Source organism: Rana temporaria, chromosome 13 (assembly GCF_905171775.1).
Source record: "Rana temporaria chromosome 13, aRanTem1.1, whole genome shotgun sequence".
Taxonomy (NCBI): Eukaryota; Metazoa; Chordata; class Amphibia; order Anura; family Ranidae; genus Rana; species Rana temporaria.
This window is the reverse complement of record NC_053501.1, coordinates 27,912,576-27,930,251: the sequence shown is the minus strand read 5'-3', so window position 1 is coordinate 27,930,251 and position 17,676 is coordinate 27,912,576. Positions and strand designations below refer to the sequence as shown.

Sequence of the window (17,676 nt, the reverse complement as noted above, 5' to 3'; positions counted from 1 at the left end):
GCTTAGGTGCCCTGACAGCAAGCTGCTTAGTGTGGGGGGCTCCTGGGAGGAGCCAGGAGCGCCGGGTGGGACTAGAGGAGAGGTAGATCCGGGCTGTTCTGTGCAAAACCTTTACACGGAGCAGATAAGCATAACAAGTTTGTTAAAAAAAAAAGGGGGGGGGGGGCTTTATTATCGCTTTAAATTTCATTTAGGACCGAAAAGCATGAAGGCATTCGTTTTCCTAAAGAAAACTTTCACCAAGAGGAATGTAGTGGCTGTCATTGTTTGTTTTTTCTCTATTTGAAAACACTATTTCCCTGGCTGTCTCTCTGCCTTAAAAAAATATATATCGGTCACTGATCCAGACCAAGCATGTAAATCACAAAAGTTTAAATGCATTATTGTTCTATGTCATTGGAGGTGCATCAACTTTGCAGATTGGTGTCGCTTTATGAAACCTCTTTAAAGGAAACAGTTCTGAGAAGGTTCTTCTCCGCCTCCTGAAAATACTCTTTGCTTGGCTGGCTGCACAAGTAGCTGGCTGAACACAGATCCAGAAAGTCTGAGCTCCTCCTGATTTGCATACTTGGTTCTGCCTTTGTAATTTTAAATTACTGATGCTCTTGGCTCTGCCCAACCAAAACTGGTATTTGTAATAGGCGAGTCTGTTTGCCTTACCCATCTCCTAAATCCTTATGGAGAAACTAAGGCCGCGTACACACGGCCTTAGTTTCTCAAACCGTTGAAAACGGACTGAAGGACCTTTTCATCGGTCCAAACCGATCGTGTGTGGGCCCCATCGGTCAGTTATCCTTCACTCAAAATTTTTAGAACTTGATTTAAAATTGAACCAATGGATGCCTAACCGATAGGATAAAACCGACGGTTAGTATGCAAAAGCATCGGTTAAAAACCCGTTCATGCTCAGAATTTAGTCGACGCATGCTTGGAAGCATTGAACTTAATTTTTCTCAGCACGTCGTTGTGTTTTACGTCACCGCGTTGGACTTGATCGTTTTTTTAACTGATGGTGTGTAGGCACATCAGACCATCAGTCAGCTTCATCGGTTAACCGATGACAACGGTCCTTTGGACCGTTCTCATCGGATGGACTGATCGTGTGTACGTGGCCTAATCGGAAAATCTTACATAAAGCTCCTATCACTTTGACTAATGCTACTACAGCTGTCCCTTTTTCTGCGATCCATTATCTAAGGTATTGTAGCAGGTGGGCAGACCTGTCATTGCAGCTGTAGAATTCTTCAAATCCGAGTCTTAAGCTGGGTAAACAGGCCAAAAACTGTCAGAAAATGGTCTGTTCAGCAGGAACTGGCTGACTTTCAGCCCTTGTGTACAGCTCCTTGTCCAACAGAAGCCGGACTTGTAACCAGCTTCTGTCGAACAAGCATCAGTGTGTTCTGGCGGTGGGGGGGGGGGTGTATTCGTACGACAATCTGCAAGGTTTTATTTGTTCCCGTTACGCTGGCTGGGTTGATTAAAATAAAAACTTGCCTTATGTGCCCAAAATTTGAGAGAGAGAAAAATCTGGAGATTTTGCTCATCCAGTATCTACCAAAACTGAAATATCAGGTTTCAGTAGACTAAGGCTCCATTCACACCTTCGCGTATGCGTTTTGCGGCGACAAAAAATCTGCGTTTTGTCCCGCGATTTGCGACGACAAAACGCGTCATTTTAAACCGCGTTCTTTTTACATTGTATTGTCGGCTATGCGTAACGCCTAAGCCGCCCGATACGCACGTCGAAAAAGGGTCCGGGACTTTTTTGAAATTCGGCGTTCTATCGACGTACGGCGTTTTGCTTTAGGAGATGTGAACAGTCTCCATAGAGAACAATGCAATTTCGACCCTCCGGCGTATTGTAGCGTCGGGCTACAGGCGACAAAACGCCTAGGTGTGAATGGAGTCTAATACTTTTAGAGAACTCCAGTAGTCTTCTCCTTTCCAACTTTTAATCCCCCAACCTCAGTAACCCTGTGCATGCCTACATCTATTAGTTGTCTATTTTTAACTAATATTTGTGCAGAAACTACACCCAGTTTTTGCTCCATTCCCAATAATTATCATAAATTATATTTTCCATTGGGAGTTTTCAATTTGGGATTGTGTGAATAATGTGTCATGTGTTATAATGACCATTCCAAAATTAGATGGGAAAAGACTTGCAACTAACCAGAGATTAATAAAAACAAATCGTGTGACTCTTGGCTCAGAGTGAAGTTTATATATATATATATATATATATATATATATATATATATATATATATATATATATATATATATATATATATATATATATATATATATATATATGGGAAATAAATTATTTACCCTTTTTGGGGAAATCTTAAGATGTCAGTAAAGCTGTTTGCTACAGAGTTCATCATGTAGAAGGGACGTGGCATTTTTGGTAACTTCAGCAGTAATGTTTATAATTTGCAGGAATTGGAGGCGGTAAGAGATGCTTTGACACCAGCTTTGGCCTGTGCCGCTGCTAAAACTGGAGACATTAATGCACTGGAAGCAATCAGAGATATGGTAAGTGTCTCTAAAAATTTCAATGTTTTGTTTTTTGTGTAGCCTGGTGGGCTAAGTCAGCCTGGCTTCTTATAACTTAGATTCTCCAACAGCAAGAGATAACAACCCCCCCTCATCTTAATGCATCCTATGCATTAAGGTGAAAATACACCTGGTAATGACATGCCCCCCAGCCCCCACGTTTTACTTACCTGAGCCCATTCACCTGCTCTGTGCGTCCCCCGGCGTCCTCTTCTCCACGAAGTCTCTGTATTGATTGGATAGATTAATGGCAGCACAGCCATTGGCTCCTGCTGCTGTCAATCAAATCCATTGACATGACTGCCAGGGGGCGGGATTGAGACATGCACTCTGTGTCTATGAACGCAGAGTGTATCACACGGGAGCGCGCCCTCAAAGGAGATATTCTCGAGGGGGTTAGCTATTGCGGGAAGGAGCCGAGAGGGCCGCCGTGGGACCCCAGAAGAGGACGATTGGGGCCACTCTGTGCAGTGGAGGCAAGTATGACAGGTTTGTTTTTAAAAATAAATATCATCTGAACCTTTACAACCCCTTTAAGCAAGTAAAAGTAAGAGCACATTATATTATACAGTTCCTAGGCAAAACACGGGATCACTTTAAGGGTAATCTGTGTGGTCTGTGCTTTATTTGGTAATGCTGGTATTTTTTTTTTAAAGAATAGACTTTAATACGTTTTAACCACTTGCCGTCCACCGAACGGGAATGTATGTCATGATTTTGACACAAAATACCCTCATTAAGGCAGCATCCAGCTGCCATAACCCCGGGATCGTTTTTTCCCTCAGGTGGCTGACTTTTAGATAAAATTATCCCGGCGGCGGATTAGCCACAAGATCACTTTTCTAAATAGCGGAATATGTGTGTAAAAATTCAGTCGTCTGGAATGTATTTTGAGCTGCACAATCACAGCACAGTTTACATTCTGCCACTGATTCTTTATGTAGGGATAACTGAACTCCTGCACATGAGCAGAAGTGATGTCATCCCACGCCAGAAAATGAAGACGGCTACAGCCTGGCACCCAGAAAGAAGCCGGGTAGAGGATGCCAGTGAGGGATGTCAGACTATTAAAGCACAGGTAAGTATCTCTGACTTTTATGCAGCAAGTGAATAAAACTAATTTAGATTTTGAGTAGAACCAGTGGTCTTCAAATAACATTGTGTTAATGTGGTGGTCCCGTGTTTAATTTCTAAAATTTTCTGTATGTTTGATCGTCTGTTTTGAACAGGGGGGGAACCTGAGCAGTGAGGACTATGATGGCAGAACGCCATTACACGTTGCCAGCTGTGAAGGTCACTACAGTGTGGTCCAGTATCTGCTTAATAATGGAGCCACTGTATACGCAAAGGACAGATATGGGGACACCCCTCTGATGAATGCTGTAAAATTTAGGTAAGCCTACACATCTTTTAAAAGTAACCTGCTGCGACAGCGCAGTTACACACTTTAGTGAAGCAAGAATGAGGCTAAAAGGTTTTGGTACCAGTAAATACGATTAATCTAAGTCTTCTCAAAGAGAGATTAAGTCAAGTATAAAAAAAACATACTGATCCCTGTTATGTCAGCGAGCCTTGTGACTTGAAGTGTCTAAAGAAACTTTGATTTCAGTTGGTCTTCTCGCTGCCTTGTGTCAATTTTATATGGGAATTTAAATTGGAACATTTTGTATGCCATTGACAAAAAACACAGGCAGACATTAAAATTCAATCACTTTGTCAAACCCCCCGTGACGTGCTCTGGTGACAACTTCCCAACTAGACACAAACCTAAAACAACATTTTTTTGTTTGTTTTGGTTTTGTATAGAGTGAAGAGGGATTAGAACACCTGTCAGTTAGTATTGCTGTCTTTGTCCCCGTTAAGAAGATTCACCCTCTATTTGTCGCGTTTACCATCATTGAAAGTAAACGAAAATACAAAAAATTGGTTTGTCCTCAAGTAATAGAGGGGAAATGTTCTAACGGCTACACCAGTTCTGGTGACTCGACGTGAACGTAAATTACGGCCAGCCCCATTCACGGACGAGTTACGCAAACGACGTAAAACTTGAAAAATTTGACGCGGTTCCGACGTCCATACTTAACATTGGCTGCGCCATCTTTTTGGTGGTTTATCTTTACGCCTGAAAACCCCTTACGTAAACGGCGTATCTTTACTGCGACGGCCGGGTGTACGTTTGTGAATAGGCGTATCTAGCTGATTTACATATTCTAGGCGTAAATCGGCGTACACGCCCCTAGCGGCCAGCGTAAATATGCAGTTAAGATACGACGGCGTATGAGACTTACGCCGGTCGTATCTTAGCAGTATTGAAGCGTATCTCAGTTTGAGAATACGCTTAAATATACGACGGCGGGGATTCGGACTTACAACGGCGTATGTACTGATACGCCTGTCGTAAGTCTACCTGAATCTGGCCGGCCCAATATGTTTTCCCTGTGTCATTCCATTTTTTACACATAACTTAATTTCTGAACATATTTGTCAGTATAAATGCATTGCACGGGTTGTTACCGAAGTGGTAAAAATGTCACGTCAATAGCACCTTTAGAAATATATTTACCTAGAAAAATGGTTGTGTTCAATACTTTCATTTTTTTTTTTTTTTTTTTTTTTACATTTTCACTTGTTGGGTATCCACAGTTGGACACTTCTGCACAACTTAGCCAGCACCGCAGGCCAAAGTCGCATTACATTTTTAAAGCTCTTCTCATAGCAGACATTTAATGCATGCCATTTTTTACCTTTTTGTAAAGTAGTAAATAGATTACAAAAAAATAGCAGACCCACCCAAACACCCTAAGGGCGAACCGCTGCTGCTGGAAAAGTTTTGATGAATAGTATTTCTTTACTTCACCTTCACTTTTATAGTGGGGGGTGAACTTGGCACTGGCAACTGAAAGGTTAATCTTGAACATCTAATGTGAGAAAATGGGCCTCATTGTGCCTCGCCCAGCCACTGCCTCAGGTCCTTCTCAAAGATTTCCTCATGTAGACTTTCCAGTGCCACTCCTGTTGTGATGCAGGTTTTCGTTCTTAGCTACTGTCATTGCATATTCCAGAGTGAGGTGTTGTGACAAGATGGGAGCTTTTTCTCTGCTCCTGCAGAGGCTTGTTGTGTTACATAATGTAGCTTTTTTCACAGATCCCTACAAGAGTGCCTGAGGTTGCTTGAAGTGCTGCTTTAAAGATGGTTTTGCCCAGGACTGACTGTAAAAATAAGTGGTTTAAAAAAAAAAAAAGTGCACCAGATAAATATTTGGAATGTTCCAAAATTAAAATTATGCAACGTCCCAATGACCCCTAGTTATGAAAGGGTTAAATGGCCAATAGGGAGGAGGAGCCAAGACCATACCCATCTTGTAAGTAAAAATATAGGTTAGCATGCAACTTTGGCATTCTAAAGGCTCAAATCAACAAAGCTTTAACAAAACAGAGTATCTTTATGTTGACCTTGTGACTGTAATTTTTCCAGTAGTATAAAAGTACGGATGTGGTATTGGATAGGCCTGTAGTTTATGGATTTCTTTGTGGGTGTGTACCTGGGCATTTGAATCAGAATGCAGTGGCTACCCTTGGGACTATTTATAATTATGTATTGCACTTTTAAAATCATACTATATCTAATCATGATGAGAAGAATTGTCAATTAACAATAAAGGTCACATACTTAAAGGGGAAGTACAGCTTGTTTGGCTTTATTTCTCCTGTGAATCACAGGGGTGCAGTTTGTTTTGCACTATTGTGACCCATTTTTAGCAGACAGCAGGCTGAATTCAGCTGTCTGCTGATATCACAGAACCAGTCCAGGTTCAGGCAAGATCGCGACACTGGGGTCAGGATCCATCCACATGCCTAGACCTGCACCCAGCTCATCCTCTCAGTGACCTGCTGAGGGACTAAGCTGCCCATTCCCCCCCCCCCCCCCCCTCCACAGCCCAGAGCCTCAGATGGTGGTGATTGACAGTCACCGGCACTCTGCTCGGGGAACTGTGAGAACTGAGCGATCTGCGGTGTTAGATTGCTCGGTTCTCAGTGTTAGAGGTGGCGGTGGACAGATGGCGAATCGGACTGATGCTGCATCCACCTAGGTAAGTTTGATTCAGAAAAAATGCCGTACCCCATGCTTCTCTTTTAATATTGTGATGCTGTATAAATCCATAGCCTAACCAGAATTGCTTAAAAAACGACTCCCCTGGTAGGCATAGGTGTATTTGCAGACACAGGCTAGGAGACTCCAACAGGAATGGCGAGTACCCTAATTGAAGGTGTGTGTCTGTGTATAAATATACATGTGTATAGATATACCCAGAAACCTTGTCCAATACATTTCTTCAGACATCGGCTATTCTCACTGTATATGTATCTCACCCCTGTGTGATGGTTGAACTACTACGCCATATTAATTGTTTGCTTGGGTACCTATAAGACTGACACATCTGACTTAACAACTAGAAAGCAACATAAAGGAATAACAAGATATACAGTAAATAACCAATAAAATGATATATATGTGTGTGTGTGTATATATTATATAATATATATATTTATTTGACCTTGTCCAGCTTTGTGATTTCTAAAGCTCATTTGACCCAACTGAAAATAACCTTTTTTTTGTCACTTTTTTAAAAGAAGACTCTTGATTTACTGATCAGCTTGATATGTAATTTTTCACCAAAGGTGACCTCTGCCAAGTAATTGATCATGCAACTCCGTTAGTGACGTACTCTTCAAATTATTTGGCAGGCTATAGCAGTGATGTTTCCCTGATATTTGAGACTTTTGGTTTTGGTCTCCCTTCCTTTGGATTTTGAATTGTCCCTCTAAAGCTCTGGTTGTCACCACTTGTAAAATATGAAATGGATTAGAAATCCAACAGGCATAATTGGCACCGCTGGTTTTCTTGGTCCGTACAAAAGAGCATCAGTGTGAAAGGGCCCTAAAATCATGGGAACCATAACCAAGCCCCACGCTGTTGGGACGGCCTGTAATGTCAATTTAGATGTTGGAAACTTGTATGTGCATTCACCTCAGTACTTTTTTGCAACACGTGTAGTTGGCCACAGGATGCTGTACAGGTCCAGGGTTATGGTGTATCACTATAGAACCTAGACCATGAAGACCTCTTGAGATATGCCCACAGTGATGGGCCAAGCCTGGACCCTATATAAGTAGGATTAAGGGAAAAGGAAGGAGCCGCTCCAGGTGGGAACCCAGATGAATATCCACCATTGCAGGCAATGCACTTGGCAAAGCAGGAACAAAAATTGTCTCTGGACAGCCGCACTCTGAACAAATTGTAGCCTTTATTAAAAGGACAGCACTACAAGTCACAGCAAAATGAAATAAAAATAAAACCTGACTACTGACGCGTTTCACACTGAGACTAGTGCTTAGTCATAGCTAACAAAATACAACAAATGATATCAAATATATACACAACCTTAATGAGACCATATGACTGAAGACCCAAGAAAACAGATGGGCCCGGATTCACAAAGCACTTACGCCGACGTATCTCGAGATACGCCGCGTAAGTCTATCTATGCGCCGTGCCCACAATCTGAGATACGCCTAAAAATAAGCTTTCTACGACCGACGTAACTTGCCTACGCCGTCATATCATGGGTGCATATTTACGCTGGGCACATTTTCCGCTCCCATGCAAATGAGGGAGATACGCCGATTCACGAACGTAGTTGCGCCCGGCGCATAATATACGCGGTTTGCGTAAGTTGTACGTCCGGCGTAAAGTTATTCCCCATATAGGAGGCGCAACTCATGCATTAGAGGGTTTTTTCACAAGACCCGACAAATACGAATAAAACTAAAATAATTGCAGAAGACTAAATTGGACTAAATCGAAATTTGCTGCCAAAATTAACACTCATTAAAGCCAATGAAAAGGGCACCCCTCACTAGTACGAGTGCGGGGACATCTGTTACAGATTGCCTATCCCTGGGTCATAGATGTCTTTTATACTTGAGGGTTCAGTCAGTGGTTTCAAATAGGGATGAGCTTTATGTTCGGGTCGAAAATGATTTTGACTCGAACAGCGAACGATTTGGGGTATTCGTGGGAAATTTGAAAAGCCGCGGAACACCCTTTAAAGTCTATGGGAGAAATCTAAAGTGCTCATTTTAAAGGTTAATATGCAAGTTATTGTCAAGAGAAGTGTTTGGGGACCTTGGTCCTGCCCCAGGGGACATGTGTCCATGCAAAAAAATATTTTTTAACATTTTCGGGAGCAGTGAGTTTAATAATGCTTAAAGTGAAACAATAAAAGTGAAATATTCCTTTAAATTTCGTACCTGGGCGGTGTCTATCGTATGCCTGTAAAGTAGCCCATGTTTCCTGTGTTTATAAAAGTCTCTGCACAAAATGTAATTTCTAAAAGGAAAAAAAGTCATTTAAAAGTACTCGCGGCTATAATGAATTGTCAGGTCCCGGCAATATAGATCAAAGTCATAGAAAGTCCTTGAAAAAAAAATGCGAGGGGGTCCCCCTAAATTCCATTACCAGGCCCTTCAGGTTTTTTTAAATAAAAGGACTTGTCCCAAGCCGTCTCCTGTTTTTAACATTTTCACACTTTTTGTGTGAAATGGTAGACTTACCAATTCACATGGGGGGGGATCTGGAATTCTCCTTTGTTAAAGGGGGCTTCCTGATTCCGATAAGCCCCCCGCCCGCAGACCCCCACAACCACCGGGCAAGGGTTGTGGGGATGAGGCCCTTGTCCTCCTCAACACGGGGACATCCTCCCCATGTGGAGGACATGTGACCTGGTATGGTTCGGGGGGGGGGGGGCGCCCCCCCCTCTTTTCCTGCGGCCTGCCTGGTTGTGTGCTCTCGGATAAGGGTCTGGTATGAATTTTTGGGGGAACCCCACACCATTTTATTTCTTATTTTTTAATGACTTTGATCTGTATTGCTGGGACCCGACAATTACATTTTTGGAAAACTTGCTCATTTCGAAGTTTGTTGGCAAAAAGTCCGACTGTGTGTATGGGCCTTTAGGAATATATATATATATATAGGCTCAGAGGGCCCCATGTGGCAAACCCCCCCCCCCCTTTTTTTTATAAATGTTTATTTATTTTTTTATTAGTAAAGGGCCCAGAGGTCCCCAGGGCCCTGTATGGTAACCCCCCCCCCTTTTATTTATTTTTTAATAATAAATATTTTTATATATACTTATTTTATTTTTTTATTAAAGGGCCCAGAGGTGTGTATGTATATATATATATATATATATTTGTAGTCAGCGTCTTCCCTCGTGATATGAGACAACCCTAACGACCAAGACCTGCGGTGTGCCTTGGCCTAGCTGGTCGGTACGCCTAAAAGAGGGCATACCCTTAGATAAGAGAATGATAATGACTGATGTCTGAAATGAAATGAAAATATTAAATGAAATGAAAAGGGGGGGGACGGGAGGGTGGGTACCAGAAGCCAAGCCGACGAGGGACCTGCAGGAGGAGGAGAGATTTATACCTCCCAGACTCCTCCTACAAATCCAGGCTAGCCTGCGGCCAGCCTTCTGACTTGTAGTCAGCGTCTTCCCTCGTGATATGAGACAACCCTAACGACCAAGACCTGCGGTGTGCCTTGGCCTAGCTGGTCGGTACGCCTAAAAGAGGGCAAAAAGACACAAATGTAGGTAAGTAAAGAACTTTATTGCATGGATACCATTTAGTCTAACAATGAGCCAAACGCCCTGCTAACCTCCGTACAGGGTTCAGGAATGTATCTACTGTAGCAGGAGGACCTCCAGCGCCCCATGTGTTTGATAATATAAGAAGGGACCCCCTGCTTGGAGGCTGCGGATGCTGCCCCGATCCTAAACGAATGCCCAGAAAAGCGCTTTGGATCTAAACCTAACTTGGCCAGTAAAATCCTAATATGCGAAATGAATTGTTTCGAAGTAATTGGCCGTGTAGGAAAGGGGAGCAGCGGGCTACTTGGAGGAGCGCCTGTGAACAAACTGAAAAGCGAGTCAAGCACTTCCACCGGGCACCAAGTACTATTGGTACGGTAGTACTTGACGACAAACCCCTGTCCTGTCTGCCTAGTCTTATTATTGGGTAGCTGTAATTCAAAATGTTCAGGAAATCTGGTGAGGCTCCCTCTGAGCAGAACAGGCGCCTGACCGCTGGCCTGGGATACTTCTCCGGGGCGGAGAAACCCGAAGAAGCTGAGATAAATAGCTGCTTTGAGAACCAGGCTAGGACCTGCACCAAAAGGGGAAAGAGACAGTATGTCCGACATGTCACGGAAAATCTGACCCGTAACCGGTTGCCGAGACAACTGAGACCTCCCCTGTGACTTCTGAATCCCCTTCAGCATGGCTTTCAGCGGGTGAGCAGCAAAAATAGACGGAGTGTCAGGGGAGTGCAAGGACCAAAAATGCTGAAAGCCTGACAAATAAATCTTAATAGTACTGGCAGACAAACCCAAGTTACTGTGGCAATAAGCCACAAAAGACATGATGTACTTAATGTCTCTGGGGCAACTGCACGGATATACCGCCATAAACCTAAGAAACGTCTTCCAGCCCGAAGAATACGCTCTCATGGTATTCCTGGACAAGGACCTGTTGGCCAGCTCAACAGCCTGCGTCCAGAAATCATTCAATCCATGACCAGCAGCGCGAAAGGGGGGACTGGCTGCCCCGTCCGTTCTGCCACCGGATGCTGTAAGAAAAAATGAGGCATGTTTAGCCGGGATAAGGCATCCGCTGCACCATTGAGCTCCCCACTAATAAACTCCCCACGAAAATGAAATTTGTACGTCAGACCCAGCCATGTTAATCTACGCACAAACGACATGATCAGCAGAGACCCTGACCTTCCCTTATTGACAATATTAGCTGTAGCCAAATTGTCAGTAACGAAAGTGACAGTGTGGCCTGACCACCCTGGACCCCAAGTGACTGCCGCTGCCAGAATCGGGTAGATCTCGAACAAGGCTGACGTTAGAGAAAACTTCGGCAGCTGAAAAACCTCTGGGGGCCAGCGACTGGCCAGCCACTCCTGACCACAAATAGCCCCAAAGCCGACCGACGCGGCGGCATCCGAGAACACCCTGGGTGAACAATCAGACGGCTGTGGAATGAACATGGAAATGCCATTCCAGTTGCTCAGAAACCGATCCCACATGATAAGATCGGCTTGGGCATCAGCTAGAAGCCTGACAGCTGAGTCAGGATCCTGATACTGCGGGAAAAGGGCCAGCAGTCTGGACACAAAAGCCCTACCCTGAGGAATGATCCTCATGGCGTGGTTCAGCATCCCAAGAAGCGACTGCAGTTCTTTCTTGGAACAGACCGGGGATCGGACAAACATCCGAACTGTCTGGCGTATCCTATCCAGCTTCTCCAGGGGTAGACTAGCCACCATAAGCTGGGAATCAAGCGTGATTCCCAGAAAAGTGATGACCTTAGTCGGCCCTTCCACCTTATGGGCGGCTAAGGGGACATTCAACTCTGAAAACAGCTCAGAGAGCACCTGCAGATCCCTGGGCAGGACCTCCGGGCGTTCCAATAGTAGAAAATCATCCAGATAATGAATCACCTTCTGACACCCCCTGCAATTACCCAAGATCCAGTGAAGAGCCTGGGCAAAGATGTCAAACAGGTAAGGACTGCTTTCTGACCCAAACGTTAACCTGGTGGAAAAATAGTATTGACCACGCCATTTGATGCCGTGCCATTGCCAGAGAGTAGGACGTATCGGAAGCAGCTTGAACGCATCCGTGATGTCTGCTTTGGACAGCCAAGTGCCCCGGCCTAACTGAATGATATGCTGGATAGCCAAATCTACCGAAGAGTACTTCAGAGAAAACTCTTCCGAAGGTATGAGCGCATTGAGGCTAGGGATATGTGAAGAATGAGGCGCGGACAAATCATAGATTAACCGATATTTATTTGAAAATTTTCCACAGACTACCCCAATGGGGCTGACCCTCCACATACAGAAAGGTGATGCCGAAAAAGGCCCAATTAGGAAACCCTTGGCCACTTCGGTCTGCAACAATTCGTCCACGATTGCAGGATGACTCTCTGCTGACCTCAGATTCCTACATTCGAAAGTCTCGGTGGGAAGAGTTATGAGCCCAGTGTGAAAGCCTACAGAAAACCCGTCAAACAGGAACTGCCTGACCTCTGGGGATGGGTGATCCTTCAGATGCTCCCCCAACAAGAAAAAATTTACTTGGCCTAGTCATGATGCGTTAAGTGGCTTACCCAGACAAGCAGTTTTAGGATGGGCTCTAAAACAATTGGCGCACACATGCAAAAGTCTGCACTGGTTGTAATTGCAACTTGTGTAGTTATAATTGTTACATAACTGCGCTTTACCAAGATACCGTACAGGCCTGCCCAATTTATCTACCTGACCTGTACTGCCAGAAAAACCACCTGCTGCCTGCTTGGAGGTTCCCCCGTGACTGGCAGGTTCAGGATTTGGACACCAGGCTGTGGTATGGGAAGACGACTGGCAGCTGGCACACACGGGCGATTTTTGGTTGGCAAAATGCCTGCAGAATAGTTCCATGTCGATATTGGCCCAACATATGACAGCCTGGAACTGGGCCCATGTAGCCGCCACCTTAGCAGAGAAAGACCGATGATAGTCATAAAAAGTAAAACCCCCATACTTGTGTGCCAGATCCACCACTTTGTGTAGGTACAGGTCAAACTCCTCCCTCCTACCCGGGCTGACTGAGCAGATGACGTCTCTAAAGATGCCAAAAGCCAAGACAAACTCCGGCACGCTGAGCTTGCGGTTAAGCCTGGGGTCTTTGGTTTTGAGCACCACCGATACTTCACCACAAGCAAACGATTTGTTCTCGGTGACATCCTGGGTAGCTATTAGCAGGGAGGCCAAATTAACGTCCTTCCCTTCCAAAATATCCTTTTTGATATTTGCCGGGATGAAATGGGCCGGGGACACCGAAGGTAATGCAGCCCCAGGTGACGGAGCCGCGGAAGGCAATGAGACATTACCTGGCGGGTCAGTGGTTGATGGAAAAAGTACTGGCGGAACAGGGGCTGGCGGAGCAGGGGCTGGCGGAGCTGGGGCTGGTACTACCGCACCAACTGCGCGAGCTTCCATCACCTCCATCCTGCCCTGCAACTGTACCATGGATGTGGAAAGTGTATTCAACACTGCATTGATCTGAATTAAGGAGTTATGAACAGACGCGTGTTCTGCGCTGGTGGACGGCAGTGATCGGGACGGAGATGGAAACAATAGCCTGAACAGCTCCGCTTTCCTAGCCGAAGCTGCGAAAGGAATGCCCTTGCGCCGAAGCTCCGCCACAAGCCTCGGGATAGTCCAACTCCTCAATGACGGTGTGCTGCCATGCTCAGACCCCCTACGAGAGGAAGGTGGGATGAGAGAGAATTCGTCGCTCTCCGAGACGTGAGACATGACGATATCTATGGGAATAGAAAAAGATACAGACAATAACACGCAACCGTACCTCCCTATGTGCCAAACTACAACCGTGTGTGACAGACCAAATAGCGCGTGAACTAAGATTAGTGACCAAATCCTTAATGTAAGAAATGAATGAGCCCGAGAAACCTGTCGCGCCAAGACAGGCAATTAAAAACGAAAGACTCAGGGCTACAATACCCACAGACCGTGGTGGGTAAGTATGTAAGAACTGAATGATCGTGCAGTATAACGTATGGTGTACAGGCGAGAAGATTGTGGTCTACCAATCACTTAACAAACGCAAACCTCAGCCTGTACGGGTCTGAAGACGTGACAGACCCTATAATGTACTAAACCGAGCCCCTGTGGAAGAAAAAGGGGGCACATATACGAACCTTGCTTTAATAGCGTTTACAGCTGAACTCCACCTGAAACATTACAAGAACAAGCAGTGAGGTAACTCTACGATGGTTGCGAACAGAAATGAAACGTGGGTGGAACTGACACCCAGAACAGCAACTGTGACCACGAAGGCCCGTATCCCCGCAGCCGTTGGCGAGAAATGACATATAACAATCCCAAAGACCACGACATAACGGCAGATGGAACGACATACCTAACTGCTTTGCAAGCCAGACTTATGGCAGATCACCGTGACTGACAGCCATGCGAACGCATGACCGCTTGTCCTGTTAAGTATGACCGACAACTGCATGACAGATTCCCATGACTGAACGCATGAAAGCAAGCCATGATGAATTGCATGCCTAACCAACAATGACCGGCTTACGTGACAGCCTACTGAATAGTGACAACCACCTGACGGATTAATCGTGACAAATCGCATGACGGATCTATCATGACAAAAAACGCCTGACGGTTTACCCAACGCATGACCGACCTACCACAACGAACGTATGACAGACTTATCATGACAAACGAATGACAGACTTTGAAACAAAACAATGACAGATTTGACATGACACAAACGCAAGACAGACTACACTGACAAACGCATGACAGGTTGCAACATGACCACGTAAGATGGCTGACACGAGATCGCATGATCGGCTGAACGAGAATCGCATGATAGGTAGCAACGATAATCGCATGGCAGGCTGCCCAAAATAACTGCCTGACGGTTCTATTCGTGACAAAGCATGCTAGATCTGGAAAATCGCATGCTGGATTAACCGAAATAACCGCATGACAGACTGCAACCGACAACTGCGTGATAGATTACAATGACAGCCTGCATGACGGATCACCGTGGCCAACGCATGAGGCTCTACCCATGATATATCGCCTGCCGGATCTACCAAAGACAAATCGCATGACTGTCTGAAATGAAAATCGCATGACGGATTTAAACAGCAAACGCACGACGGCTCTACCCCTGACACATCACATGCTGGATCTACTAATGACAAATCGCATGACTGTTTGAAATGACAAATTGCATGACGGATTTAGACAGGCAAACGCATGATGGCTCTACCAATGACAAATCGCATGACAAATTGAAATGACAACTAGCATGACAGACTAAAGGCAAACACATGACTGATTACACAGGTAAATGCATGACTGATTACCATGGTAATAGGTACACATCCATGAGTATCCTGGAGAACGCAGTTTAACCCATAAGACTGCTCTCCCCAGAATACCCACTCTGACATGTGCGCCCATGATTGCTGCCTAACTCATATTCTCTGAACACAGGCTGGTGACTTAACTGACAGCATCCTAAAAAATGTGTGCCACTGCAGACTGGTGGGGGGTACTGTTGTAATTCAACAAACCAACCGCCCCCTCCCCCCTCCCGCATACCCATTATCCTGCCACTTGCTTCCCCCCCCCCCCTCCCCCCGGCCGTGAACGGCGATCCTGCTATAGTCCCTGGCCATGCAGGCGATTCCTACTATACCCCCCTGTCCGTGTTTGGGCCTAGTGCTGGCGGTGCCTGCGATGGCGGTGCCTGGCGATGGCGGTGCCTGGCGATGGCGGTGCCTGGCGATGGTACTGTGAAGCGAACCCCCCCCCCCCTGCCGAACGGGGCCCACGCGGGCTTAGCCATGGCGCCGGGACGCGCGCCGCCATACATTACCTGGATCCCACGAGGCGACACGCTGCTGACGCTGCTGCACGATTCCTCTGCTTAGCAAAAATGAACGCCGGCCGGAAATGACGTCAGGGGCGCACTGGAAGATTACCAGAAGCCAAGCCGACGAGGGACCTGCAGGAGGAGGAGAGATTTATACCTCCCAGACTCCTCCTACAAATCCAGGCTAGCCTGCGGCCAGCCTTCTGACATATATATATATATATATATATATATATATATATATATATATATATATATATATATATATATTTTTTTTTTTATCACAGAGGTCCCCAGGGCCCCGGATGGCTACCCCCCCCCCCTTTTTTTATATATATTCTTTATTTCTTCTTTTTTTTTTTGTAAAGGGGCCCCCCCCCCGCTTCTCAATTTGCGGCAGCCCCCCCCCCCCCCCTCTGCTCCAGGGGGCCCATGCCTGAAGCTGTGTAAGGGGCCCCATAATTCCTGTTGGCTGCCCCTGACTGTACAGCCCAGCTCTATTGTCCGCATGCAGAGAATAGACCCAGATTCCAAAGACAAAGTCCTGCCCCATTGCATGGAAATTGCAGCCTCAGTGGTCGCTCAAAGGTTGAAGAAGATTACTGTGAGACCTGGAAAAATCAGCAGCAAAGACGAAAGGAGGACACATCGGTGACATGATCATTTTTGGGGGTGGCAAGGGTGGAGTTAAGCGTGTGCCATATTTTGCAAGTATGTTGTGCAGATTATGGTAAAAGTTTACCCCACCAAATTATTTCCGCTTTAATGATAGGTCCACATTAATGTATTCTCTGTTTATTATGGCAGATTAAAGCATCAAGCCCATTACATGCTACCACATGCTCAGACCCATATATGTATACCATTAACTGTGGGATCCAGAAATATTTTATCATCTAATTGCATATGCTGGTAATGACAGTTTACTACCGAGGTTCCATATGCAAAACGGGATAGAGCAGCATTTCCCACTGCACATAGTATTAATTTAAACAATTATACAGCACAGTTGAGTTAAATATCAATTGTGCAATGCAGGTATATAATCTGCGAATTAAAGCAGCCTTTCACTGAAAACAAAAAGTTATACTTTGCAGCTTACCAATCATTAGATGTGGTGGCTGCTTTAGTTTTAGGCTTTTTTTTTTGGGCTTTCCTTTCTCCTCTATTTTCACCTGGTGATCTGGCCAGTAGCACACCTCCTGTATTAGAGTGCCCCCTCTTTGAATTAAAGAGCACAGGTGCACCTTTTGAATAGCTGCATTGTCAGTCTGCAGGAAGTAAAAAATATACAAGGTGTGTCTAAAAAGTTCTGTCAATGGTCTTGTATGTCAACGGCAACATGGGCCAGGTGTGTGTGCGCATGCACATGGCTATCCAGAGACAAGTGGTCCTTGGCTTTTCACTACTCTGTCAGAAATATTGCGAGGAGCACCTGGTCGTAGCTGGTTTATGGTGAAATTATGTTTTTTCCACTTCTGGGTTATGGCCTCAACAGTGCTAACTGGAACATTCTGAAGTTTAGAAATCCTTCTGTTATTGTTTTGCAACAATAAGGTTGCAAAT

The 17,676-nt window shown here is 45.2% G+C and overlaps 1 protein-coding gene across 1 annotated transcript in view; it reads left to right on the top strand.

Annotated features, from left to right (window-relative positions):
* The window catches only part of ASPG (asparaginase), a 102,764-nt gene that overhangs the window by 64,936 nt on the left and 20,152 nt on the right, over positions 1 to 17,676 (top strand). The window contains exons 11-12 of the mRNA XM_040332878.1: positions 2,445 to 2,540; positions 3,791 to 3,954. Coding sequence (XP_040188812.1) covers positions 2,445 to 2,540; positions 3,791 to 3,954 — 260 coding nt within the window. The remainder of the gene's footprint in view (positions 1 to 2,444; positions 2,541 to 3,790; positions 3,955 to 17,676) is intronic.